Here is a 27,851-nt window from a genome sequence, read left to right on the forward strand (position 1 = left end):
ATTTTGTTACATTTATCTAACATTTATTCATTTTATCTATCTTTTGTAAGAGGCAAAGATTTTTCAATAATTTTTTATAATTTTATTTTCAACATTGAATAATATTTTTGTTAAAATAATGATATTTGTTTTATTTCAAAACCGCGTACTTTCCCCTTAAGTTCCAATGTTATAAGTTTATGGTCAAAGCAAATCCGCGTAATTGTCGTAGGGCCTTAATTATTTACTTAAATTGATATATATTCTACCAAGAGATAGAACATATTACTAATTACTTTTTGTGTAAAAATGAGCTTAAAGTTAATTGAATTAATAAAGTTATTAAGTTTTAACCTTCCCCTGTAAAACTGGATCTATTGCAGATACGCACCTTTTACGTATGGTAGATTCGCGGATTTGCACTATCCCCGACGATATGTCAACATATGCTGGATGCAATTAACATATGTAGATGTTTCAATAATTTGAAATATGATTTTTGTGTTCTTTACAAAGCGGTTACTAGTTTAATTTCTTTCATTCCTTAAAAATAACTTATATACCTCTATTTGCAACTATTTCTGTGACTAAATAAATATAAATCGAAAAGTGTTTTCGTTAGTTAAGCCTTAAAGAGAAATCAAATATTCACATTTAGATGAGTTTTCATTTGATTTCAGTTATTTTCAATAATTAAACATCGAATAAACGGCTCTGAATTGATTATTACAATCAAATTATGTAACGTATTTATATTTGATTCTATTCGAAAGTAGTCTACGTGTTTTGAATTTATTCACTCATATAATTTCTTCCATGTTTCCATTTTCGTATCTTACGTGATGTGAGGCTTAAGTAACATATTTTTAGACTTCATGAATAAATTTTGGCGAATATTCTAATCGAAAGGTCTATTCAAGTATGATTGGTTCTAATATAAAATATATATAATATTATGAATATAGATTATGTTCTTTGTACCTGTCTTTATTTGGTGGTAGGGCTTTATGCAAGACCATCAGGTACCACGCATGGCTGTTTTGTACCGCTTTTAAGGGTGACTTATCCAGTGTAACTAAAGGCACAATAGGCATAACATCTTTGTTCCTGGCTGGCGACGACACATTTGTTATATGAAGAATGATTAATTTGACAGTTGGCTTATTTGCATTTAAAAAAAAATAAAAAAATAAACGTGTGACATACATGCTTCAAATTTTTAAACTGTATGAAAATGTTTTTTTTTTTATGATTTGCCTAAAGCCATACCTCATTTTTTCTGATATAAAGCTACATAGTTTCTTAGTTATTAACATATTATCACTTAGTTATAAATATGCTGTTCGCGAATAATTTAAATTACTAGATATTAATGTATGTACGTATTTATTTTTTATTATTCATATGAATATAAGTATATTTTTTTTTGTTACAGGTACGTAGAGAGTATGAGTAAAATAATAATTTCAAGAGATTTATTTCACATTCACACGTGGATATATTTTATTCCTCGAACTACAGGTACGGATTTGGGTTATAATATGTAGATATGTCATTTCAATCCATAGCTCGGTTGAATTGATGACATTGAATTTGTGCAGCTGTGAAAATTAGTTTTACGCCGAACTATAGTAGCGGCTATTTAAAGAGAACACTTTAATCAAAATAGTATTTATATTTTGTTTCCATATATAAGGAAGACTAAAATTAAATTTAAAAAAATATTTAATAGCTTTTAAATATATAAAGTTAAATAAACTAAAACTAAAATAAGTTACTTACTTGTCACGTACAAAAAAAATATATTGATCTTTTTTAACGTCATATTTTTCGTAATTATTGAAGCCTACTTAAAAATAATAATTTCATAAACTGAACTTTATTTCTTTCATATTTCCATTACTATTAATTAATTTGAAGACATGTTACTAATATGTAACATATCCTCAAATTAATTCATAACTTAAAACTTACTGAGAAGAGTTCGATCGAGTTGAAACTTTTTATTGCTGTCGTTGGTATTTGTTGAAGGCACTATAGGTCGTGCTAGCATTCGTAGTTGTAGTAGTACTATCAATGTACAATAGGTGTTGTGATCGTACTCGTGTCGTGTTAAATCGAATTTAACTTTACAATTAAAAAAAGGCATTTCAGCGCATGTGAGGCATTCTTCATGATCTAATCAAATTACATTTTAATGTAACTCGAGGTTTTGTCACAAGTTTGCATACAATTTGGCGTTAACATTAGTATATAATATTAACTTCATTTACCTTAATATAAAAGGGTACATCACTTGTGAACCACAACAAAGCACTTATGGCTGTAATTAAATTGATTCTTTTTTTAATTATTTCGTGTCTGATAGAATTTTTTCTAATAGATATCAGGATAAATTCTGTTTCCTTTTATGAATATTATTTTCTGTTTATCAATAATAGCCATCATTATAGAAGTCGTTCTTTTTGGATAGTATATCTATCGATTTCTAAATGTGTGCGTACCATAAACACACGATGTTGGAAAATTAGATCATCGAATATTTTATGACGGAGAACGTCGAAGTATTGTGTTCAAATAAAGATATGTTTTTGAAAAAAGAAATTATGTTCGTGATTTAAAGCATTTTTAAAGCATTTTTAAAGTCGAACGGACTTTCAAAGAACCTTGACATTTTACAGATAAACTTGTCGAGACAATGGCTATTCTTGTGTGACTTTGGATCTGAAAAGTGTTGGGACTGAAACTTGCACTGAAATTTTAGTTAGTCGACTTCGATCTTATGTATTAAACCATGTTCAAAATTATGATAACTCGATATTTCGAGAGAAGGGGATAGTGATTGTCTTCTTTATTTTTCTAATATTTTAGAAAGCGTCGTAGTTTTGATGAACTATAATACCAATGTCGACATAAAACGCGCGATAAAATCGATTCACATACAATGTATGACTATGAGTGGTTTTTATAGAATTGGAATTAAATTAGATTACATAGAAGTAATGTTGCCTGTGTCGCATGTGTCCATTTTCACATTCATATAACACGTTAATTAATTTACATATGATACTAAAAACAAGCTAAACTGCCATATTGTCTTTATGGTCTCGCTAATAAACGTTGTGCTGGTGAATAGTCCGCACCGATAGCTCTCTCTTTGTTTACAGTATTTTGTCATTCGTAAAAAGAAGACAAAACATTGCGGTCATTGTAATATACAATTTATTTCGATAAAATGTACACGTATATGTTTAATATTAGTCAGTAAACATTGTAATATCTTAAGAGTCTACTAAGTTTGCGTCAGTTGTTATAAATCTATAATTGTAGCGGATAATGACCAAATCTGTCTCAGTTAAGCCTAATGGCGACATAGCACTTCTAAGTTTAGCGGCAAATACTGCTTGATGAGAAATTTATATTAATTTTCCGAGTCGACGCCCGCCGGTGGATGCTTCACGCTAGTGGAATTTCATTAGGGTACCGAATGAATTTGAATACCTGGTAATATTGAAGCGGTAACCCACTAACCTCTCTGTTTGCACACGAAATGTTGTCTGTGCGGATACATATTTATTTGTATTCATACATAGTATTTGCGTTAATTGAGTAAAACTAACATTTTAGATAGTTTGAAGTTACATTTGTTTTGTTAATTTTATTTAAATCAAGTTTAATATTAATATACTTAGATAGAGATATAAATGATAAATTTGACTTCCTAGATACTTTAAGACGTGTGATTATCGTCGTATCGAGAGCGTATCAACACGAGTACAGTTGATACGCCCCGAGTCACTCTGGCGCCCGTGACGTCATCGCCCCGAGTCTTTCCCCAACACGGAGATAAACACGACCCCAGCGTCTTGTTTACCTCTAGTGCCCTTAACTTTCCGTGATCGAGTCCCCTATTCCCTTCGTTATAATATTTAAACTTATATTTCTGTCTCCTTTTATGTCGTGTTTATTCATTTCTCTCGATGACGGCACGGCGAAGATGACTGACGAATAAAATGTCCACTTTTGGATGGACGATGCTGAGGAAGGCTAGCGTTAAGTCTGCTAATCTTTGCGATGGCTCGCCCACAAGTTTATTGATGTTAGTCAATTTATGTCGTGTTACCTTATGTGTCAATACTAGATTACATCATTTTGCGATTCAGAATTGTAAATTAATCGAACTAAATATGTATTTCTTTAGGATTTTTTAATGATTCATACAATCCGATTGAATTTGTTTATTATACTCGAAAGCATTGAGTAATTTTATATAAGTCTATTGAAGACAGTGAACCTATCTCGATATAATGTTAAATAATCATATTTTATAGCACTTAATATTGATAAAGCTCATGGACATACTCAAATACTGTGAAGACACCCAAAGAAAAATAAACTTAAACCGTAAATATGAATTAAAAACATTGTAAATTTTTATCACATGAAAAAAATAACGACTCAATATTTAAATATTCTGGATACAAGTAAGCTCATACTAAGACCTTTGAATCGTCATGTAATTATCCTATGTGATCTTGACTTTAATTACTTTATATAGGCGTTTGCGTACTATTTGTATAGGTCATACAATTTTTTTTGTCCAGCTTTTGAAGTTCAAATTATTTACGACAGAAAGAGATATATATTTGCGGCAGCTATTCACCAGCGATATTATGTTTAATGGTAAGGTCTGTACAGAACATAAGTACAATAACCAATTTTTTTTTGACGACCTCTGTGGTCGAATGGTGTGTACACCGGTTTTCATGGGTACGCCATTCCGAGGTCCCGGGTTCGATTCTCGGCCGAGTCGACGTAGATTATAATTGGATTTCTATGTTGTCTTGGGTCTGGGTGTTTGTGGTACCGTCGTTACTTTTGATTTTCCATAACAAAAGTGCTTAAGCTACTTACTACTATGTTACTACGGGACATTGGGATCAGAGTAATGTATCAGATGTTGTCTAAAACGATTTTTAAAACGATTACATCTGAGTAAATATCTATATATAGTGGGAAAAAATATTAAATTGATATTCATATTTTGTCTGAAAACATCGTAACAAAATTTCCACGCTTGCTTTTCAAGCCGGTTGCAACGAATTTTTAATGCTATTAACTAACGGTATATATTTACTCGGGTGTCGCCCGCTCATCGCAAATTCTACCGCCAATCAACAATACTTAGTATTGGTGTGTTACGGTTTGGAGAGACAAGCGCATTTTCGATGTGAGGATTCATTAAAATTTTTACGACGAGGCAGTGGTCATCACTTACCGTCTGGTGGCCCATTTGCCTTTTATAACCAATTTTATAATATATGTATAATTTGATAAGTCCTTTTTTATATCCGAGATGTATTAGAACGCGCGCGTCTAAACCGATGATTGCGGGTTCAAGCCCAGGAAAGCACCACTGAATACTCATGTGCTTAAATTGTATTTATAATTCATCTCGAGCTCGGTGATGAAGGAAAACAGCGTGAGGAAACCTGCATGTGTCTAATTGTATGGAAAATCTGCCACATGTCTATTTCACCAACCCGCAGTGGAACAGCGTGGTGAAATATGTTCCAAAACCTTCTCCTCGAAGAGTGAGGAGGCCTTAGCCCAGAAGTGGAAAATTTACAGGCTGTTGTTGTTGTTGTAGTTGATAAGCCTTTTAATATAATTCACATAATTGTGAATTGAAAGTTCGATTTTAAAATATTCTAGATTATTTACACGAGAATGTGTTATCAATACAAAGAAAATCTTCTTGCATACTGTATAAATATTATGTTATGATAATAATAAAATTGCTATAGTAGTTATCTAATCGTCCGGCGCTAAGTAGAGGTCTTTGACATTGAATATTGTTTATTATTCTGGTCTTGTCCGCATTGATAATAGTGTCTACGAGGGACATCAGTGTGCGAAAGTGAGAGCAGTTGTTAGCGATCGTGATTGCGTTTCTGAACTTCAAATCTTAATATAAAATATACTTTCATTGAATGCTATTTCTAGAAACTAGAGATTATGATTGTTATTTAGCCTAACAGCATATTTTTTTCTCTCGCTGGAAAAACGCGTTACACGCTTACCCCACGTGATGGAAAGGGGGGGGGATTGTGGGACTCCCCGGAGCACCCCAGTACGCCGGGTTTACCCACTACAAAATCATCTGTACCCACGGGCGCCACGGGATCGCTTACGCATGCTACCGTAACGATACTAATAGCATCTTCTTGTCCGTGTAAAATACAGTATGTTACTCAAAGGTTAAATTAATAAGTAATAGTAAAGTAACAGCCTTAGATATCCCAGTGCTGGGCTACTATGCTGCTCCACTGCGGGTTGGTTGATTGCCAAATCAATTTCAGCTAATAATATTGGCCAGTTTTGTACTTAAAATCAATCACTCATGACAAGTAATGAGCGGTTATTCAATATTCGTTGGAAACAAACGTATTATCTATGAGAAAAGCATTCTCCTTTTAAATACATGCTTATGAAAGTCATAATATAAATAAATATTATACAATATTCTATAAATACAATGAATATTATATAAATTCTCATATTATAAGTAAACAAAGCCTATAGATTCGGTGATAAATTCGCGCTACCAAGAAATTAATAAACGAATATTTCTTTTTTATAGAGAAGTCACAATTGAGTTTTGTTAACGCCTCTTTTTTCATCGTATTTATTTTATTTATCAAATCAGATTTATATGATATATCGGCTTATAACTCAGTTTTAATCAACGCTTAATTAATTATATTATGTATATTTTAATTAAAATCTGTATGAAATGGAATGTATCCTTCTGTTCTCCCTATGCACATAACGAGCTGTGTTAACTCCAGTATCTCCTAAGTTGATATTGTCTCCGTGTGTAAACTATTATGAGGCGCTTTAGAGACCTCTTGAATAGGTTTGCCAACCGTCATCCTTTTCAAGGACTCTTATTCATAAAAGTACTTGAAGCCGTTAAGGGAGCTCCCTCAGAACTCGGAACAATCGTTACACTATTGTGGATTTCAACATGTTTAGACGTCTCTAAAAACTGTTCTTTTTTCATGAAGTCTATATATTATTTATATATACACCTTTTTTATAGTAAAAGTAATGTAGTTGAAACCTACGTTTATAGCACTTCTTAGATATTCTATTGCTAAGTAATAGACCCATGGTTTTATAAGTTTGGTTGCTTTTTAATATTGAATGTGTATGAACCGTAAATGGATGTTGTTAAATAAGAGCAAATGTACCGAAGTAAAATCATTATATTTTACTAATTCGAGCTGTTATTACATAAAAATCAATGTATTTTTGTATTCTATACTTACGTTGTTCGAGTATGTCGAAAGTTCGTCGTGTTATTGTTGATACTTGAGTAGAGGTCGAGGTAGTTGCGTAGATCAACAAAATTAGATTGCGAGTAGTATGGAATCGTTACTCACAAAATGTAAGAGATATTGCATACCGAGCCCGGTCGGTTGTTAGTTATTGGTATTTTAAATTCTAGTTATTTATTAGGAAACACGGTTTAAGCTACATTCGTACAAAATTTTATCCGATCGCTTTAACGGTTTACTTCTAAAACTTAGTTTTGAGATCAGGTTTAGTTCGCATTCGAAAGGTAGATATAGTCATATATAGCTGGTTCCACAAAGTGGTTGTGCGAGGCAGAAAATGTCTAAGAAATCGCGCTGTTGTGGATTTTCGGACATCAAGATGGTGCGGGTGAAACTTAGAATTTTGACGAGATGTCCGAAGGTGAAATTCAGCAGCCGGGATTAATCCGAACAATTCCTCGGAACATTCCCCGTGAAAAATTCGGTAGAAGATGCAGAGTGATCCAACATCTCTACGCAAAGCCAGAGGATCAAGGAGATCGGAAAGGGCTTGATCGTCGATAATTCGAGCCACTCTACGCTGGATGCAGTCAAATGGAAGGAGCTGGTACTGGGGAGCACCCGCCCAGAGGTGAGAGCAGTACTCCATGTGAGGCCGAATTTGCGCCTTGTAAAGTTTTAGGCGATGGGCCGACGTGAAATACCGTCTCGCCTTGCCTTGCCTAGATTGGTTAAGTGATAATCACCAACACCAACTCCCACTATTTTTATGGCGGTGAGCACTTTAGACATTAGTGATCAATGAAATTTTAACCATTTCTTACATTACTAATGCAAACCTTGGGAACTAAATTATGCCCCTCGTGCCTGTAATTACACTGGCTCACTAACCTTGTATTGTTAGTGACATAATACCTGAAATGATGACCTCTCCATACTGGCTACCAAAAAGCCCCACTACCAAGTAAATATATCTTTAAATTTTATATTGTCTTGATTTAAATTTATATGATAACAGCAGCGTAACTTACAATGTCACCCTACAAACCATCATTCTCAGACACGGTAATCTTTTGGGGTGCGATATTGATCTGGTACTTCACTACGGACCTGTAATACTTGGGGATGTTAGATTATTGCTTTTCAAGATTATGACGTCTACCTTCCGAATTGGAAAAGTTATTGCCGGCTGTCTATAAAGGTCGTTGAAGCGTTAAATATGTATTGATAACTTTATATATTTAAATAACCTACGATTATACTGAAACTATCTATTGGTTGTAAAAAAAAAAACAGTTTTCAGTTGCCTTTGTTATTATATATAATGTATGAAAATTAAGTTATATTATTTTAAGTTTTTTTTAGTAATAAATAAGTATCTGTTACTATATCTTACTATATTGAAATTTAATGCCAGTAAAAAATATTTGCGTATTTTTTGTATAAAAACGAGTACCTTGCTCAAGAAGGATGACTTTGAAGAGTTGGAAACTCGCTGTTATAAGAGTACATTTTCAAACACTTATTAAAACTTAAAGTTATATACGGAGCTGTACCACAGTGTATATATACTTATATTAATTATATGCGCCGCTTTCTATTTTATGTTAATCTTTACATGCTTATAATATTGCGTTCTGTGTATTCTATCCTAATGATATTATAAATGCGAAGGTTGGTGAGGATGGATGTATGTATGTTTGTTACTCTTTCAGGGAAAAATAACCGGATTTTGATGAAATTTTAGGGTAATACAGGTTAACAATCAGAATATTAAGGTTACTATTTATAATGATTTTATTTAATTTGGTCATAATATAACATACACATACATACGTACATATCAAGTAACTGTGCGAAGACGGGGCGAGTCGCTAGTATTTCATAAAAATGTGATGTCCTCTATGAGCAGAATGGTTTTAATTTGAAATAAATATAAAACAAAAATATAATAATGTTTAGAATTAAATTATTTGTGAGCAAATTTCTACCAAACAACATTTCTAAAGGTCGTTTATGAAATGCAAATTGAATTTACGAGATAAACTCTCCTCGGATAAACTCGCCCCATATTTTTCATTTTTGTGCTCAGGAGAAATCTAATTCCTACCTTTATCTGTTAACCTTTATCAATTTCAACCTAAATATAATTCGCACTTAAATCGCTAATTTAAACATAGTACCAATTAGATGTAACTTTGCATATAAACAATTAAACTTTATCTGTGGTTTTACCGACATTTGGATGTAGATAATAAATAATAATACATGGTTAAAAGCTTTGCCCGCGGAAATACGTTATACGTTTTAAGTATGATAATTTTATGTACTTCGGTAAACGTATATGAGCCTATTCATTTGCGTATTAAATTAAGAGCAACGACATTTGATCGATGGCAAGTTGAAAGATTGAAAGACGAAGCGAAAAACTGTATTTCAATTGCTTTTTTGTGAACTTGGAATTACGAAACGAGCGTGTTTCTAAATCTGAGTTTATCTTATATACTTATTAGATAGTTTACCTAGTTACCTGTTAAACAGATATACAAGTTAGGCAGTCAAAATATTACTTTTTAAGTGAATTGTAGTAATATCAATTACTATTTTAGTGTAATTATAATAATATATCGAATTATAAGTGACAGTTCTAGTTAATGTAAAGTGGTTTAAATGGTTTTCTATTTAAACTAGTCTAAGCTATTTAAAATGATATAATACTATATATGTAGCGTTTTGAGTTATTATTATTGCGACTTTAAGTCGAACGTTGAGCGCATAATATATTTTGTATTTCTTTAACACAAATATTTACCGTTGTCCGATATCCAGCGCGAAAAGCGACACTTAAATTGGGATTTTTACTACAGTATGTACGTATATTGAGTCTTGTATAAAGTGTGAACTACTTATAATGCTAAATATAGATATTTTGTTAATAAACCTCACGAAACCTTTGATATCTGACCTGACCGTTGTTACGGTATAAGGCTCTTGTATCGAGTTCGTTTCTAAAAATTCACTGCCTTAAAATATGTAGGGCATACCTATCACTCACTTTACAATTTTTTTTTAATCGTAAGACTTTATTTTCACTGTGTTTAAAATTTTACTATAATTTTGATACCAATATTATTAAATGTTTTAAGTATGTTATGTGGGTTTGTTTTCATTAAAATTGATTTTGTTAGATTTTTATCGTGATTGGAACCATAGTTTATGTAAGAAAGTAAATCTATACTCGTTGTTGTAAATATTATTCATATACCTACATGCAACATTATTCTAATAAATCCTTTGAAAGAAAAGATTTTGTTCACATATTTACCCACAATTAATTTAATAAAAAAGTTATTGTACAATTCGCAGATTTTACTTTAGCTTATTAGTTCTGTATTAGGCAGCTTTTGTTACATAAAGTTGTTGGTTGGTTGGTTGGAGGCACTCGATTTGGCTGCGTGTTTTATAACATTGTTTTTGGACATTGCTGCGTGTCTTTATTATTATTTTAAAAATGTTTCTAAAATAAAAGTGTTACAATAGCTATCTGCCAGTGAAAGTCCCGGCAAAATCTGTCCAGCCGATTAGCCGTATCAGATAAACAGACATACAGACAGACATACATAAATTGTAATAAATGTTATTTTTGTATATTTTCCGTGTTTACATACGGTGTCGGTTATTTTAATATTACAACCAGACACTCCAATTATATTATATGTTTAAATTTATTTGTGGAATCAGAATACAATATAAATCATGCATCGTTAATATAAAATAAGAGTTCGTAGCTTGTCACGAATACTCGCTAGGTTAACTATAATACCACAGTATCTGGGAAGCCCAAATAAATTTGTTATCCGTTTTTCGTAGCGTCCGAATGACATAGCATTTGCGCTAATGGAGATCTAGTGGCGATTCGGCCTAATTTTAGGCGTATCGTGTATCCCAATGATTCTGTAGTTTACAGGGTAAAGCAGCAATTTTCTGCTCTGCCGAACCTCGTTATATTCTCATTCGCTTTGGCATTGTTCGCTACAACTCTGATATACAGTTGTATTTGTTTAATATACAACTCTGCATATATAACATTCGTATTAAAATTGCGTCTGTCACAAATACCATACCGTGTGTCTTACGACTTTCGAAATTGGCGTCATAAAACATTCTGGCGCTGGGTGTTTCGGTTTTAAAACTGGGTGTTTTGGTGTCATTGCTTTGCAATTTTGATGAATAAGTATCTGGCAAACCGCCAACGGGTACTATTCAATGGCGAGTTTTGTGGACTCTTCCGGCGTCCTGTCGTCGCGTCACTGCTCCTTATGCATTTACGACTATTGTATCTTTACTCACAATACAACACATAGCTATAAACAATATAGAATTCAGCGCTAGATTAAAAACTGTTATCCTTTTATGTTTGGCTAAAATTAGGGAACAGACTAATTGTGAACAAAGTTAACGAAATGCAGATGCCAAAGAACTATCATCGGTACAACATATATTAATGAAATAAAAATTCTTGCTTGACTATTTGCTTACTTATATTAACACCACCTAAATTACAAGTAACGTGCTTCGATAACGATTTTAGCTTATTGTTAACTGACGTAATCTACTTTTACAGTGATTAAACTCGATGTGGTTTTTATTATGAATCTCTATTTAAGTATTTTTTGTCTTAGAAAGGCTTAAATGTTTCGCTTAAATGCAAAACAAAACCCATACCTATTAACAGACCGACTATCACTTTTACTTTAAACTGATGTGATCTTCTTATACAATGATTAGACCGGATGTGGTTTTTATAATAAATCTGTGCTTATGTTGAGTATTTTTTGACTTAAAAAGACTACAATGTAAACCAATAGAACTTAATTCCGCTTCTTTTAAACGGCCATTTGGTGTAGGTAGTTATTGTAAATATATTTCGGTTCTATTCATGGTTACATTAAATTGGAAATTATAGTTCGGCGTATTGTAATCGAATAACCATTAAGGGCATTCGATGTTCTACTTAAGGGGATTAAAATACAAAAGGCGGGTGTCTGACCTTCCCTTAACTACGGTAACTGGAATTAATCCCTTGTACACGGTTTGCGTTTAATACCTCCTCTATTTTATTTAATATTATAATAATAGTTTTTGTTATCTAAATATTTATATTAAATCAGATAAGATGTATTTTATTAAAATCTGTTATAAATTTTGTTTCTGTAGTAAGTACATATATATTTTGACGACGTCCGTGATCGAGTAGTCTGTACACCGGTTTTCATGGATACGTCACTTAGAGGTCCCAGGTTCGATTCCCGACCGAGTCGACGTCATCACGTCAGAAAAAGTCCATTAGTTTTCTATGTCGTCTTGGGTCTGGGAGTCTGTGGTGCTGTCGTTACTTCTGATTTTCCGTAACACAAGAGCTTTAGCCACTTACATTGGGATCAGAGCAATGCATGTGATGTTGTAAAGTATTTATATATATATATATATATATATATATATATATATATATATATATTTTAATGTGTATTTGTTTCACGATAATGCATTCGAAAATAATGTCTTCTGTATGCGTTAATCTTAAAGAAATCGACTTGGCATGGCTTTCTCGTAATATATGGTCAATTTGTGAATCTTGTTTTATAATAGAAATAAAGCTGAAGTTTACTATTAATGTTAATAATATGCAATTGTAAAGCGACGCCGGAACTTAAATTGCAATTGTTGCCCAATTTTACGTAACAGCGCCCTCGCGTTACAGTGGGAAATAGAATAATATAATATGTTAACCTACTTTTAAACAGAGCATAAGAGTAGGATACATATCCTAAAGTCAACATATAAAGGCCTGTTTTTTTACTATTGAATAAATTATCGAAAAACCTATATGTAGTTTTTAGTGTAAAAAAATAGTAACTATAGTAAAAAGTAAAGTAACAGCCTGTAAATTTCCCACTCCTCTCCCATTAAGGAGAGGGTTTGGAACATATTCCATCATGCTGTTCCAATGTGGGTTGGTGGAATGCACATGTGGCAGAGTTTCGATGAAATTAGTTATTATTATACATGCAGGTTTCCTCACGATGTTTTCCTTCACCGCCGAGCACGAGATGAATTATAAACACAAATTAAACACATATATATAGTGGTGCTTGCGTGCTAGGTTTGAACCCGAAATCACCGGTTAAGATGCACGTGTTCTAACCACTGGACCATCTCGGCTCTGGCAACTTTAAAATTATTATGTTATAATTATGTATAAGAAATATGTCACGTGACATAGATATGAATTTTCTTCTCAATAAAACAGTGCACGATATTCTGAAATGTATTTATTTAATATAATCTCAATCTGTCAAGTCTTTCAGAAGTTACTCGAGCAGCAGCTTTCATTGTAATATATAACTTTGACAAAGGCTGTTGTTGCTGTTAAAGAGATGCTTTGTAGCTTATACCACCACCCTGAACACATATATATCTATATATATGTTATCGGACCAACGCTGCAATACATATTTAAATATACCTTGAACTGGTACAAGGCATATTTACTTTTGTATTATTTAGAAAAATCTAATTAATTATTTTAAATTGTATAATATATTTGTAAATTTTATATAATAACTACGTTAATTTGATTACAATAGCTTTGTATATGTACAACATACAAATTCTAGGGTTTATTACTATTTAGGATATACTAACTAGCTTTTTAATAACTGTTTTGAATATAAATATTTAAATTTAATTTCGGACATTCTGTCAGTTTTTGAATGTAAGCGTGAAACTTTTTCGATTTTCGTAACATAATTTATAATTTTAAAAGATAATTATTTAAATGACTGTGTAAATAACGCCTACGCAGAGCTCTACGTACTTTAATGATAACAATATGTTTAATTAATTATTATTTTACGTTAATACCGCTATACTCGTAAAGTTGTTCCCGTCCGTTATTTAAGCTATTCGTGTCTCGGTTCGTGACACTAACGACTACTTACAAGGTAAAGAAAACCTGCATAGAGCACTTTTGTCGTCCTCACGGGCTGAATATATTGCGCGCACTATGACTAAGTAATGAAAATGTATGGAGATAATTAATGTTAAGTACATTTTAAGTGTTATCCATTTGTTGCGAGAAATGAACTTTCAATGCGAGCCGGACTTTCTAAAAGAGGGTAATGCTAGAGAATTTCTAAATATATGTTTTTATATTACCATTAATATTTTTTAAAATATCTATGCATATATATTGATGAATAGTGCTTAATTATCAACAATACATCACATAAAAAGCTTATTTTTGTTTAGTTTTTTTTTTCTACTAAAAAGTTTTTCGTGGCGTTATTGTCTTTTGAGCTGTAGGGGAGTGATTCAGTATAATTACAGACGCAAGATACATAACTTCATATGACACAAGCGTATTAGCGATGGAAGGGATGGTTAAATTTTTTTTATCTCGTTAATTAATATCTTTAGGTGGTGTGGATCACTTAACATCAGACCGCCTATATGTCAGTTACAGTTACTATAAAATTCTGATCGATAACTTTAAAATAAAAAGGATTTGGATACACACGGTGTAATTAGGTATGAGAGTTTTTTACATTGACATATGGAACCTTGTTAGTTATTAATTAAATTTTACAGAGCGTAGCAATAGTTTCTTGTTGTTCAGTTTTGTATTTATTATTTTTTAATTGTAGTAGTAACACAAAGGTCTAGTAATGAACAGCATTACTAGACCTTTGTGTTACTATTTACACGTATTAATATTTATTATTTCAGAAACTATTTCTAATTTTGTGCTATTTAATTAATCGATAACTGTGGAAATAAGTAATTTAACCATTTTTGCTGTTTTTTTGAATAATCATGATAAGGTATTTATTCTTTTATCGTTCTCAAATTTTCCTAATACTCAAGATAAATTCCTAATAAATAAATAAGAAATATACTCAACTATTCAACAAATCGTATTCAAATCGAATCAAATTCAAAATGTACAATACTACAAACCCGTTATTCACAATCTCTGTAAACTAATTTGAAACGATCAAATATTAGCCTTCAAAATAGTTATGATTCACAACACAATCGACCTTATTGTTTGTTGTTTTTATGATGATTTTGCCGTCACGCTGCAATATTGCCAATAGATTGAAATTACTATTTTATATTTATCAGGTCTTCTAAATATTCATGTATTCAAATAAACGTATGGATGAGAAAGTATTTACATTTTCTGAAAAGGTTCCAAAAGTTTTACCATAAATATGAAATTAAGGGTGAAACTTTTTTCTTTCATTCTACGATCGGTTCTTTGCGAAGTTTAAATAATATTTGTCTGACCCTTATTTATTGTATTACATATTTGTATTCCTGTAATATTCCTATTGTGTCTATAATAATAAAAAAATTAAATACAAATTTTCGCTCAAAATTATATCAATAATCAACCCATCTAAAAGTTAGGATGTTAGTATTAGCAAGTTGTAATGTAGTTTCGTATATAAATAAAATACAAGTATGAAATGAGTACCGCGCTAACTTCACTCCTTACAGTTCGCCTGATTTTATCGATGTTATATAATTTAAACTTACGTCGTTTGACACTACATTAAGCATTGTATTATATAATTACTATAAACGTATAGCGAAGCCTATTGTGTGACAAGCAAAGGCTCCTAAGATGATGTAGACCGTAACCTACTATATAATATATCTGACTTAATCACCTATCTATATGTCGATGTATACGAACGATGGATGAACTAATCAGTCCTCAATCAATTACTCAGTCTAGACATTTTGCACAGTCACCGAGTTCTGCTGGACTAAGTTCGTCGAATTGCACTTTCCTCGGTAGATATTACTGATTAAGGACTGTATATCGTATATAATCTTTATCTATATACATATATACTATAATTACATCGCAGATCAACTTTAAAATTAAATACTTTTAAATTACTTTCAAAAAATCTACTCGTCGTTATGCCTTCATGTTCCTTTTCCGCTTGTACTTACTTATAGGTTATTTTTCCGATAAACATAACTACAGATTTGTTATTTTCTAATAAATACATTACTTGGTATTGCCGGTCTTTATATCAAAATGCATCTCGCCTAGAGACGTGTTCATTAATTATGTTCCTGTTTGAAGCTTAAGTGATATAATGTGGTGGACATTCAAGAGGACCATTTTAGACCTTATTGTCTGGCATGTAACCAAGGTGCTGGTGCCTATAGGCTAACATGTCCATATACTGCTAGGTAGTAGTAGACCAGCTGCGTAAGAGAAAAAAAACAAGAGAGAATGTGGGCCTCATATTGATGATAAGTTAGCTTCCTACTCTTAGGAGCGTTATGCTCATGTCTCTTAAAATGCATGTAATAATGAGCAAAGCTTGTCTTATCTCAGACATTTGTATCAAATATTAAAACTAAGAGTATTCCCTGAATATTTTATATTCTAAAATTGCGAGATTAACTCTGTCGGTCAGCCTGCCTGTTGCTCTTACACGGTAAACCATTAAATCAAAATCGAAATTTGGTCTGACATAAGCATGAGCACTAAGGACAAAAGCTATTTATGACAAACAGCTGATAACTGATGACCAACAACGCCAGTGAACCCGCGGGCGACAACTAGTTTTACATAAGTCTGTTCTAAATAAGTTATTCATATTAAATATTTTCGATATTAAATAATATAACAATAAACCTACTTTAATTCATCAAGTATAGGTATGTTAGGCAGGAATACATTTTTTTTTGCTGAGTATATTAAAATAAACGGCTGATTTGTAGTCTTGTGTGTTAATTTTATTTTACATGCTGAGACATCTTTTTGTAGAAAAATAATACAAAATCTTGCAATTTAATAGTATAGAAAAGTGAAGAGTGGGAGGCGCCTTCTAACTCAGACAGACACTCTACTACCTATTTTTTTTTAACTAACCTTGGCCTACTATTGAAACTGTATGTGTTACGTTATACAGCCTCTATGATTATTAAATTATTATAAATATTCGCGTTAAAAAATATTTATCAATGTCTTTGGTAAAATTTGTACTTACCGTATTTTATAAAAATATGATATACTTACAAGTCCGGTTTAAAGTGTAAGTATTTGAAAATATGCAAGTGTAATAAACAAAATAAATATAAGGTTTCCATTTTGCTTAGAAGATTTTCAGCAGAAATGTAGAACCGTTAGCGGTCGAGCTAATAACAAAAGGGAGGGGAGGGGTTCGCTGCCCGGATTACAGAAAATAGCACAATAGCTTTTCCCATACAAAAGTCTTTAATATCTTCGTTATTTCTACTACGAACAGTATTTAAGTCGCTTCGCTTTCTCTATCAGTGGTAAAGTGCAAATTATAATCGTACTGTTTCGATTGCGTGTTGTTCTTCGAATTCAGGTTTTATATAAATCAATTTTAATCGAAGAAAAGAAACAGTCATGTTATTATTGTATAGTACAACTTTGATGTAGCATCGGCAAAATTCGTAAAACTGATCTCATTCGAATTAAGTACGCTATCCCAGATTATTAATATTTATTTCTTATGTGAATATGATTATTACGCAAACGTAATAATTTGTAATATATTCGTCAATTTGACACGCCGATTTACATGCACTTGCTTTCTCGAGTTGAACTGACGCGAGAATCTGTAGCGTCGAATGGCGCGATAGCGAGCTATTTCTATTGATTGTATAAATCGGCAGTAATCGGTGCATTGAATTTGCCGATGCTACATCTAAGTTGTGTCGTACTATAAATAGATTAAGTCTACTAAAGGAAATATACTTTTGATTTGTCGTGTGCATTAGTCGTACAAATATTATTAATATAAAAATAAAACCGACTTATCCTCTAAAAGATATCCACTGGAATGAAACCTACGTATAATAACACTTTAAAAGTAACACAACATTAAATCAAATTGCAAAATAAACATTAAACCGCTGTTCGTTTAATATTTCTCATTTTAAAACTCATTAGGTTTATAATAAAATGGGCAGAATAATTTTTTAATGAAACTGTATAATTTGTTTTAATATACTTTAGATATGTGTGCTTCACTTCCTAGTACAGTTGTTAATAGCAAAACTCAGTGCCACGTTTTTATAATTGCGATAAAATTGTCGGAAGTTTTAAAGTAGATAACTATTAACACTCCATTACAGTTTTTAAAATAAACCGTCTCGGGTCGTATGAAACGCTTACTACAATTACATCTATGAAATATTTTTTATACTCCAAACGTATGATGTTTATAACTGTTCATAATGAGATAAAGTAAAATTAGTAGGTACTTCTATTGTTAACACACTTTGCAGTAATATGACTAATATACAATTGTCTAGTTAAAAAACCATCAAGTGCATTACGATTTTTACGGTAATTTAATTTACATTTAAATATTTTCGCATTAAGTCTTAATGCAAAAATGGTTTTTTTTTTATGCACATATATCTAATTGTACACAACGCCGTATAAAGCTTTGTAGGGCTTTTGTTTGTTTGTTATTTTAACTTCGCATTGCCTACTAACATATTGTAATGTCTTAAACCTGAAAAATTAATCACAAATTAATGTTTCATTTATATGAATTGCTGTCTGTTTTGGCACGGGTACCTAACCCGTGCCATATATATGGTTATATGTTGTTTTAAATTTTTTTATGTTAAGTCCCTCGTGCCTATAGTAACACAGCCTTATTCAACCTTTGAACCGAGACACAACAATACTGTTTATTGGCTGTAGAATATCTGATTAGTGAGTTAAATGGCTTTAACATGTGTCTTTATAATTTCTACTATAATCTCGTTTTAATAAATCAAACGAATCCAAACGTGTGACCTTGGCCTAATCGCCGACAACGTTGTTGCACATGATGCATTTGTGTCGGTACAAGTACGATTTCACAATCATGACGAAGCGGAAAACATTTATCAAAACAATCAGCATTGAAAATGTCTTCGAGCAAAAATGGCCTTTTACTTACATATATGTACAATGTACATATAATTATTTTATTATATTCCTTATACAATTACTTAATCTGTTACTCTCTAAAAACAAAATAGCTGTATGTTTTTAAGGTAAGTTACTCATTATTCGTGTAAGCACAGGGCTTATGACAGCAATTCCCGTGATCCCACAGCGTAGGAAGTGTATATGAGGGAATGTGATCGCTTAACAGGTTTACTATTGAAAATACAATATAGTACACTTGTATACATTAATATGGTATATATAAATAAAACAGCCTTAAAGTAATACTAATGTCTATTTAAAATAACAAAACTGATATTAATAATAAATACGTTTAATATGAACGTTACAAGTGCTAGCGATAACCTCGACAATCATTACCTTAATTAATTTAAAAAATGACTCTTGTATGAAATATTCGGACGTAAAATAATTAAATAACTGAACGAGACGGGTAATTTTTTATAAATATAAACGAAACATTTAACGTATATTGTAACTTCAAATCTTGATGTTTATTTATTTTACACGATTTAAATATTTTAGTAATTTAGTAGGTATTACTTGTACAGTCCAAATATCTTATCGTTATCACACATAACTTAGTAGAATAGTTTGTAAACAAATCTAAGTAATTTTAAACGCTAAAAACGATTTATTTATTGATGTATCGATTTGAAAATTAACACGTATTTTTAAATTTTATTATTATTCAAAGAGCTGGTATCGCCGAGTTAATCGGATGATGACACTATGAGGTAGATTGTGGAAATTTTCAATTACTACTAGTAAATCTCGAGTTTGGTTATTTCTTGTACCTATGTGTGTGAAGAAATATCCTAAGTTTATTATTTTTTAAAACTATAATAAAGTCAAAATATTCTGTGATAAGGACAACACGCATAATTATTTTTTATGATTATTAAAATAAGTTCAGTGTGTTAGTTGAGCGCATTTGATCCTAAGAACTAATTATATTATTTTAGGAAATGCTCAAAAAAAAAAATCCGTAATTAACATAAAGGTTTCGCACTCCAATTTAATAAATTCATATTATTGCGGTGTAGGATTGAAGCCTACTCTATGTTTCTGTAATCTGTATGGATAGGATACATGTTTCATTACAATAATGAATATTTTTTATTTTTCTAGGAAACAACCAAAGACGTTCGCATTCGATCACTGTTTCTACTCACTGGATCCAACGCTGCCCAACTTCGCCTCTCAGAAGACAGTTTTCGAATGCCTAGGTCGAGATATTCTGGACAACGCATTCGAAGGATACAATGCCTGCATCTTCGCGTATGGACAGACAGGTTAGTTTTAAACTATTTAATTGCAACTGCGTAAAATAAAGCCGTCGCTCAAAATATTTTCAGTAATAATAAACTATAGAGGAAAGGAACCCAGCTCATTTCAGTATTAATTAATTAATTAATTAATTAATTTATTTATTAAGGCAAACACAACAGGTTACAATCACATAGAGAATATTTCTTAAACATTAATAGTATCGAACAGATTATAACCCTAAGGGTGATGTAAGTATTGATGATGTTGGGTCATAATTACTGCACCTGTTTAAAATATATGGTAGTCTCGATGGATGGACGTAATAAAAATATTGTAGTAAGTATAAGATATTAGCGAATTGTTTGCGTAGCTATGTCTCGGTATGCGTATGTCACAAGTTATTACTTACGTATTTCAGGTTATGTATTATTATTTGTATTTTTATTTCAAATGGAAAGATAACATATAACTTATGGCATATAATCATGCATACGTAATACGTAAGGTTTCTATTACTAAATATACGTTGTTGCACAATACTCTATTGTCATGGCATTGTGTCGTTACGAGTTGATCGTCGAGAATACGAGTGGTTTATTTCTAAAGAAAATACTTGGACATGAAAAATTAATGATGATTTTCTAACCTAATTATTTCGTCTACAATGATGTTTAAAAATTACCAGTCAGATTAATTAAATTATTATATAAAATACTCATGTTGTTGTAATATAATTATTTATTTTTCTGTTTAGTTTTTCCACGGTAGAAGTTATTGATATATCGAAAAAAAAAATCGAGAACATTCCAATTTAGTCGACATAACTGATAGCCTCGTAGCTAAGCGAATTTCGCTGTTAGTAACCCCGAGGGAGTATGTACGAAAACGTATAGAGCCAATTCAATCGGACTATATTTTACTCCTGTAACGAGACATCGCTTTGCCGTTGGCTTCCGAGATTGTGACGTGTGTCGGATGTTAAACCTAGTTCTAGCTGTGAGATATTTAAGGACGTAGGTGTTGATGCTGCCAGTTACTGTAATTGGATGTGAAGTTTAAGTGCAGCCCGATATTAGGACTGGTTTTCGTGGTTAGGTTGCCTTTAGAGTATTGAGTTCACTGTGATTTAATATTCACAGCTATATGTGGAAAACACTAGAACATTATAATATATATTCTCTATAATGCACATTAATAATTAATTATATGTCACATACGGATGAGAAAGGGTTTAATATACATTTTTTTATTTAAATTTAGTTTGCCGTTTATCGTTGCCATTACTTACTAGAATCGGCGGATTCGGCCATTGAACAAATACCTTCAATAAAACTGTTCCTTGGATTCCTGAATAAAGAATCAAAATTGATTTATTAATAAAAATTTAATAATGCATCATTTCAACATTATTCCAGAATTATTCCCGTATATGATTTCGGATATATTATATCGTTGGAATTTTCAGTATGATCTTATTTGTTTTTATCATATCACAAAAGTCGATTTTATTATTATACACATACAAACATATATAGTTAATTATCTATCGGACCCAACTTCGCTCTGATAAAATAAGGATCTAAATAGTACGTTTAAATCATAGTACTATCTCAATCGCAGTACCTCAGACGGCACACTTTTTTCTGACAACTTCAACAACCATCATCATATTTCAGAAAAAAAAAATCCAAAAAAGCTTAATGAATCACTTAAACCTTCTTCATGGATCACTCCGTCCATTACTGGATCCATTTGCTACTGTTGAGTTTATCGCATAGAGACGCGGCGGAAAGCTTTATTTTGTAATATGTAGCGATTTATTCAATAAACTATGTAATAAATTCTTTCATCACTAAAAAAAAAAAAGTAAAGTAACAGCCTGTAAATTCCCACTGCTGGGCTAAAGGCCTCCTCTCCCTTTAAGGAGAAGGTTTGGAACATATTCCACCACGCTGTTCCAATGCGGGTTGGTGGAATACACATGTGGCAGAATTTGTATGAAATTTGTCACATGCAGGTTTCCTCACGATGTTTTCCTTCACCGCTGAGCACGAGATGAATTATAAAGACAAATTAAGCACATGAATCAGCGGTGCTTGCCTGGGTTTGAACCCGCAATCATCGGTTAAGATGCACGCGTTCTAACCACAGGGCCATCTCTGCTCTTCTCTTTCATCACTACTTAATAGATATTGTGTAGTTTGCACCTATTTAGTTCGCTCGTGTGACTCACGGGAGCAATAACCCTGTTTGAGAAGATTACGACTAGAAGACTGTAGGTATCATGTGTTGACTTGCCAAGTTTCCAATCAGAAAATATGTGCATTATACATTACAGTATACGTGAATTGAAATGCTTCATAGGTATTGTTTCTAGGTTTCAATTAGATATTGAAAATTCGCATGTGTTTGTGGATATATACAATGTTATTCTTATATCTAAAACCTTTTTTTTGTGGCAATCTGGGTGTGCTTTTTTAATTAAATTAAATATAGATTTATTATACGTATTTTCTACTCATGTAGTATGACATTTGTTTATATTATTTCTATAATTCGCTTTAATATAGAAATTAAAGCGAATTATAGAAAAAAAAATGACAACTATTTCATTACTCGTTAAGAAATTATGTATAGGTATTAAAATCGATGTAATATTTTCAAATTGTGACAAAATATATTTATATAATGAGAAAAGTCGTAGAAACAGTAGAATTTAACGGTATTTCCAAATTTTAAGTTCGAAGAATTTGTTTGGTACGTTCTTTATAACTGACGAAACATTTCTATGTTAAGAGATTTATTTGCGGACGAGGGCCCGCGTTGTGTAATTTTAATCTTGTTTATCGTCCAGTTTGAGAAAATATTACCGTTTTTGTTGGAAGGATTTAGGGATTTTGAATGGAAACCCCAAAGTTAAGTTCTTTAGATTATAACATTTACGTAAGTAGTATTCGTGAAGAATAAAATATATAAAGTTTTTGCAGGAGAACGAGAACATTTTCACGCGCGCCTACATTTAAAGCGAGTTAACCTGAATAGATAGAGAGGCATGAAAACATCGCCCAAGGAAAATTTCCTTTTTATGTTTCTCACCTTCTTGTAAACGCTCGAGATTTTATAACTTTTTTTACGTAACATGTAGAGATTTTTCTTTTTTGTGAATAGAAACGTGATGACGAAATTTTATACTGCACGTAGGGCTCTTGAAATTATTTGGCGTTGTTCTCGACAGAAACAAAGCCGCAAATGACGCCCTCATTCGGGCCTTTTTGTGTAACCATCAAAGTCCCGTCAAGTAAGCGGGGCGTTATTAAAAATTCCCTCACGTAAATAAAAAATGCGAAGGGATGTTACGAGGGGAAAGCGCTGACGGCTATAGAATTGATTCCTAAAACAATGTTTAACGCGAATTACTAACCTATATGTACATAGAACAATATATTTATTGGCATATACTTTTATAGAAAGGCAGACAAACAGTCTGGTAGTACTACTATTGTAGCTGCAAGGTATAATGACCACTTTTCGTACCAACAACTACCACAGCAATACTAAGTAAATAAAAAAAAAGTTTATGAAAGTCTGGCAGTAGAATAAGCAGTAGTTGTAACGAGCTCGTTATGTATTTGGTTTACACATTATCTGTTTATTGATAAACGAAACGATAATTATTAAATATTATCATAACTACAGTTTGCATAGTTTGCCTTCATAATTAAACAATCAAACACCGAGAATTCTACCTCGAATTGAAATAATTTCACATGTCTAAGTATAGAAAACTTTGATGAAGAAAAATCAAACGAATGTTTACTGATTTCTAGGCGAGTTTGTTGGTATCTATGACGTGATTCCTTTGAAGCAGACCCAATTATATGATAAACTTGTCTGTTTGAAACTACGGTTCAGAATATACGAGAAGCGTTAAAGTCATGATACGTTAAATCTCAATGTCTGCTTTATATCGCCTCACTTCTGATGTTCGTTAAACCCTATCTTGGTTTTATGGCGCTTAAACGTTTTTATCGATGTCGTCTCGTGATAGCGATTCAACAAGAAAATGTCTTTTTAATATTCCATATAAGTTTTAAAAATGCATTCAACTTTTCTTAGTATCGTAGATTTATAGCAGGTTTTAACTTAAGTTGGTTATTACATATTTCAGTACTCAGTCTCGTTATTTGAAAAAATATTGTTTTTTGAATAAAATAAACTGATGTTATGGTGAAAGATAAATTACTTTAATCAGATAATATAAGAGCTCTTTATATAAAACATTTTTCTTCAAATGCATGCAATGCAAATATGACCTGCAATAACTTAAGCTATTCTAAAAATTATCTCATATAATGTAATATTTTTATGTTTATAAATATGCATTTGTTTTAATTTCGTTTGCAGAGTTCTGTAGAAGTGTTACGAAGCTTTATAATTACGTCGATGTCATTAGTATAACGAATGTTTATGTGTGTGTGAGCTTTGTAAGTATAATTTGTTGACGACCGAAATCTAGACAGAATGTAAATAAATTATGCATATTTTAATATAGAAAATTTGCACGCTTGACGGGCTTGTACTTACAGTTTAATTATAATTTCTTTACCTTATCTTTGCTTAGAAAACAATCTTTAAGATTTTCGGTGCAGTAGTAGTAACAGAAATTCAATGGAACATACATTTAGTGCCAAAACTAATTATTACGCCCGCCCTCTTAATTGTTTTCTTCGAAATAATTCTTCCTTTCTGTTGATACAATAAGGGCTTATAAAATAACAATTCTCCCTCCTTCGATACATTTTAGATGAAGGTAAATATAAACTTTATGTTATAGATACTCAGAATTCGGTATAAATAACAGTTCTGTAATAATGTACATATATTGTGCTCCTACCGTCATACAGTTCAACTATTATAGACGCTTATTAAAATCATCGATTTTGAGTTGCTTAGCCTTGCTTTCTTTACATTACATTCTATTTTTATAACTTTCTTACATTTTCTATGTCAAATATTAGCACTAAGAAAATTTTATAATGGGTTATATAGATTAATAGAAAAAATTTTATTATACAGATTTAATCATCAAATCAAAATCAATAGGTTATATTTCGACAAATAGCGTTTTAAAGCGATTTCTTTAATAAATATAAACTTAGCTAAAGGTAATCGAATATGCTAAATATAAATTTAATTCTCTATCTCGTATCTTATATTTAAATAAATAAACGTATCGAACACCCGTTGGCATCAGTTCTGCTATAATTTAACTTTACAACATGAAATTACCTTTAAGTTAATTTCAAGACATATTGTTTCATAAAGCTCGTATAATGTGGAAATTGCCGTTTCGCTCTTATCGTTGGGTAAAACTCGTAAATAATTTGTACCTTGAGAGGCGAGAAAATAATTAACACACGGGAGGAAGATCGTAATATATTCGTGGGAAATTCTTTTACTTTTATTTTCTTTCTTTAAGTTGAAAAAAATAATTGAAAAAAAAAAACACGACAACAAAATTTAGGTATGATTGATTTGAGGGAAAATGTATTTCTTTTTAATTATTTTCTAATCAGACTTTGTATATATTACTTCAAATATTAATTGAAATAAAAATTAAATTGAAAACTAAAATTAAACAAAAAATAAGTTTAAGAATAGCTAGTTTTAATAAAATGTTACTACATTTTAGATAGAGTTTACGCTCAGTTAGCTGTTTTTGTTCCCGTAATACGGTGGAGAAATCGAAAGTGATTTTCCAACGGTTCGCCTGCCCCATTCATTCTTCATTCAACACTCACTCACTCAGGCGGAATAACGAGTCTCAACGCAACAGTTAGTTTTTTTCCCTTCACCCACGGGTTTTATAACGCTCCGATGCCTAAAGCGCCTATGAATCAAGGTGTATATGCTGTAAAAGGATTTTTTACGTAAACAGACTTTAATTTAGGTCTCGTGAATCAAAAGAATGGCGCCCGAAACGTCAGCTCAGGTGATATAAAGGTTCTCCCAGGCTTTGCGCTTGAAATTATGGCGGAATATGCTTTCAGAATAATTTGTATGTTACTAAGTGCAGTAATATTCGTCACGCTTTTTTATTGTGAACAAGACGATGTGAGATACAGACGTTGTCCTTTCTCTGCTATGAATATTCAATTGGAATTGCTATAATTATTGAATATTTATTTGATTTATTGTAATGCTTTATGGCCCACAATACTATTAGCTTATATTTTTGGCGCGTATATGAATAGGTTTTTGGTATTCAAAAATACGGTTTTTCAAGATTTATACCATAAACGCTTATCGACTGCCCAATCCTGTCAATTGCACCAACTGATAATTGTATCAAATGGTTACATTAACGTTGGTTATACTAAAAACGTTAATACGATCGCTTACTTTTCTTGAATTCTTTTTCATTCTAATTTTCCGAATTTACTTAACTTTTTTCTTCTGACAAAAACAAACACACCAAAAAAATGAATTTGCTAAATCGGTCTAGCCGTTCACGCGTCATTCCGTGAATAAGGAGAATCTAAATATATAATAATTCGTTTTTCGAATATTCGAATATTTACAGTAGTGAAAGAAATTTCAAGAATAATTATAAACATTATTTTTTAAATCACGTTAAACTCTAATGTAAACAGAACAAATAACCACAAAAACCTTACCATAGTTTAACGACCTTAAATTCGTTCAAACTTCGGTTAAATTTTTAATATTTCTTGCTGATTCACTATTCAAAGACGAGAGAGTACAGCGGGGAAAATTGATTCGAAAAACTCAAAGCTTTTGTGGTGTATGAATTGAAACACTGTTTTATTCATATCGTTAAAATTGACTGCGTGGTATACTTTCGACATGGGTATGTAAGGCATCGTTATATGAAAATTAGGTACAACTTGAGAGGAAAGACACGACTTACTTTTGAAGTTCGATTAAGATGGGCAATAATGCAGCCTTTAAGACAAGTAGGGTTATCATTCAGATTTATGTTGGAAAGGCATTTCGTATAATCGTATTCTTTTTTTAAATAATTTCTTCATTGTTAGGATTTTTTCATATTTTGAATAATATTGTAATGTTTGCAAATCCGAATTTATTTCTGATATATACCTACTGCTTATACAATTTAATATTATTAAAACTATTTTAATATTTAACTTGTTAATGTTGGTTACTTTTGTCGATACTTGTGTGCAGGGTTTTTACAAAAGGTC

The 27,851-nt window shown here is 31.6% G+C and overlaps 1 protein-coding gene across 5 annotated transcripts in view; it reads left to right on the top strand.

Annotated features, from left to right (window-relative positions):
• Positions 1–27,851, top strand: part of LOC124530463 (kinesin-like protein KIF13B) — a 132,386-nt gene that overhangs the window by 46,847 nt on the left and 57,688 nt on the right. For all 5 annotated transcript variants that reach the window (XM_047104638.1, XM_047104653.1, XM_047104659.1 and 2 more), the window contains exon 3: positions 20,485–20,648. In XM_047104638.1, the coding sequence (XP_046960594.1) occupies positions 20,485–20,648 (164 nt within the window). The remainder of the gene's footprint in view (positions 1–20,484; positions 20,649–27,851) is intronic.

The sequence above is a fragment of the Vanessa cardui genome, chromosome 1 (genome assembly GCF_905220365.1).
Source record: "Vanessa cardui chromosome 1, ilVanCard2.1, whole genome shotgun sequence".
In the NCBI taxonomy this organism is placed as follows: Eukaryota; Metazoa; Arthropoda; class Insecta; order Lepidoptera; family Nymphalidae; genus Vanessa; species Vanessa cardui.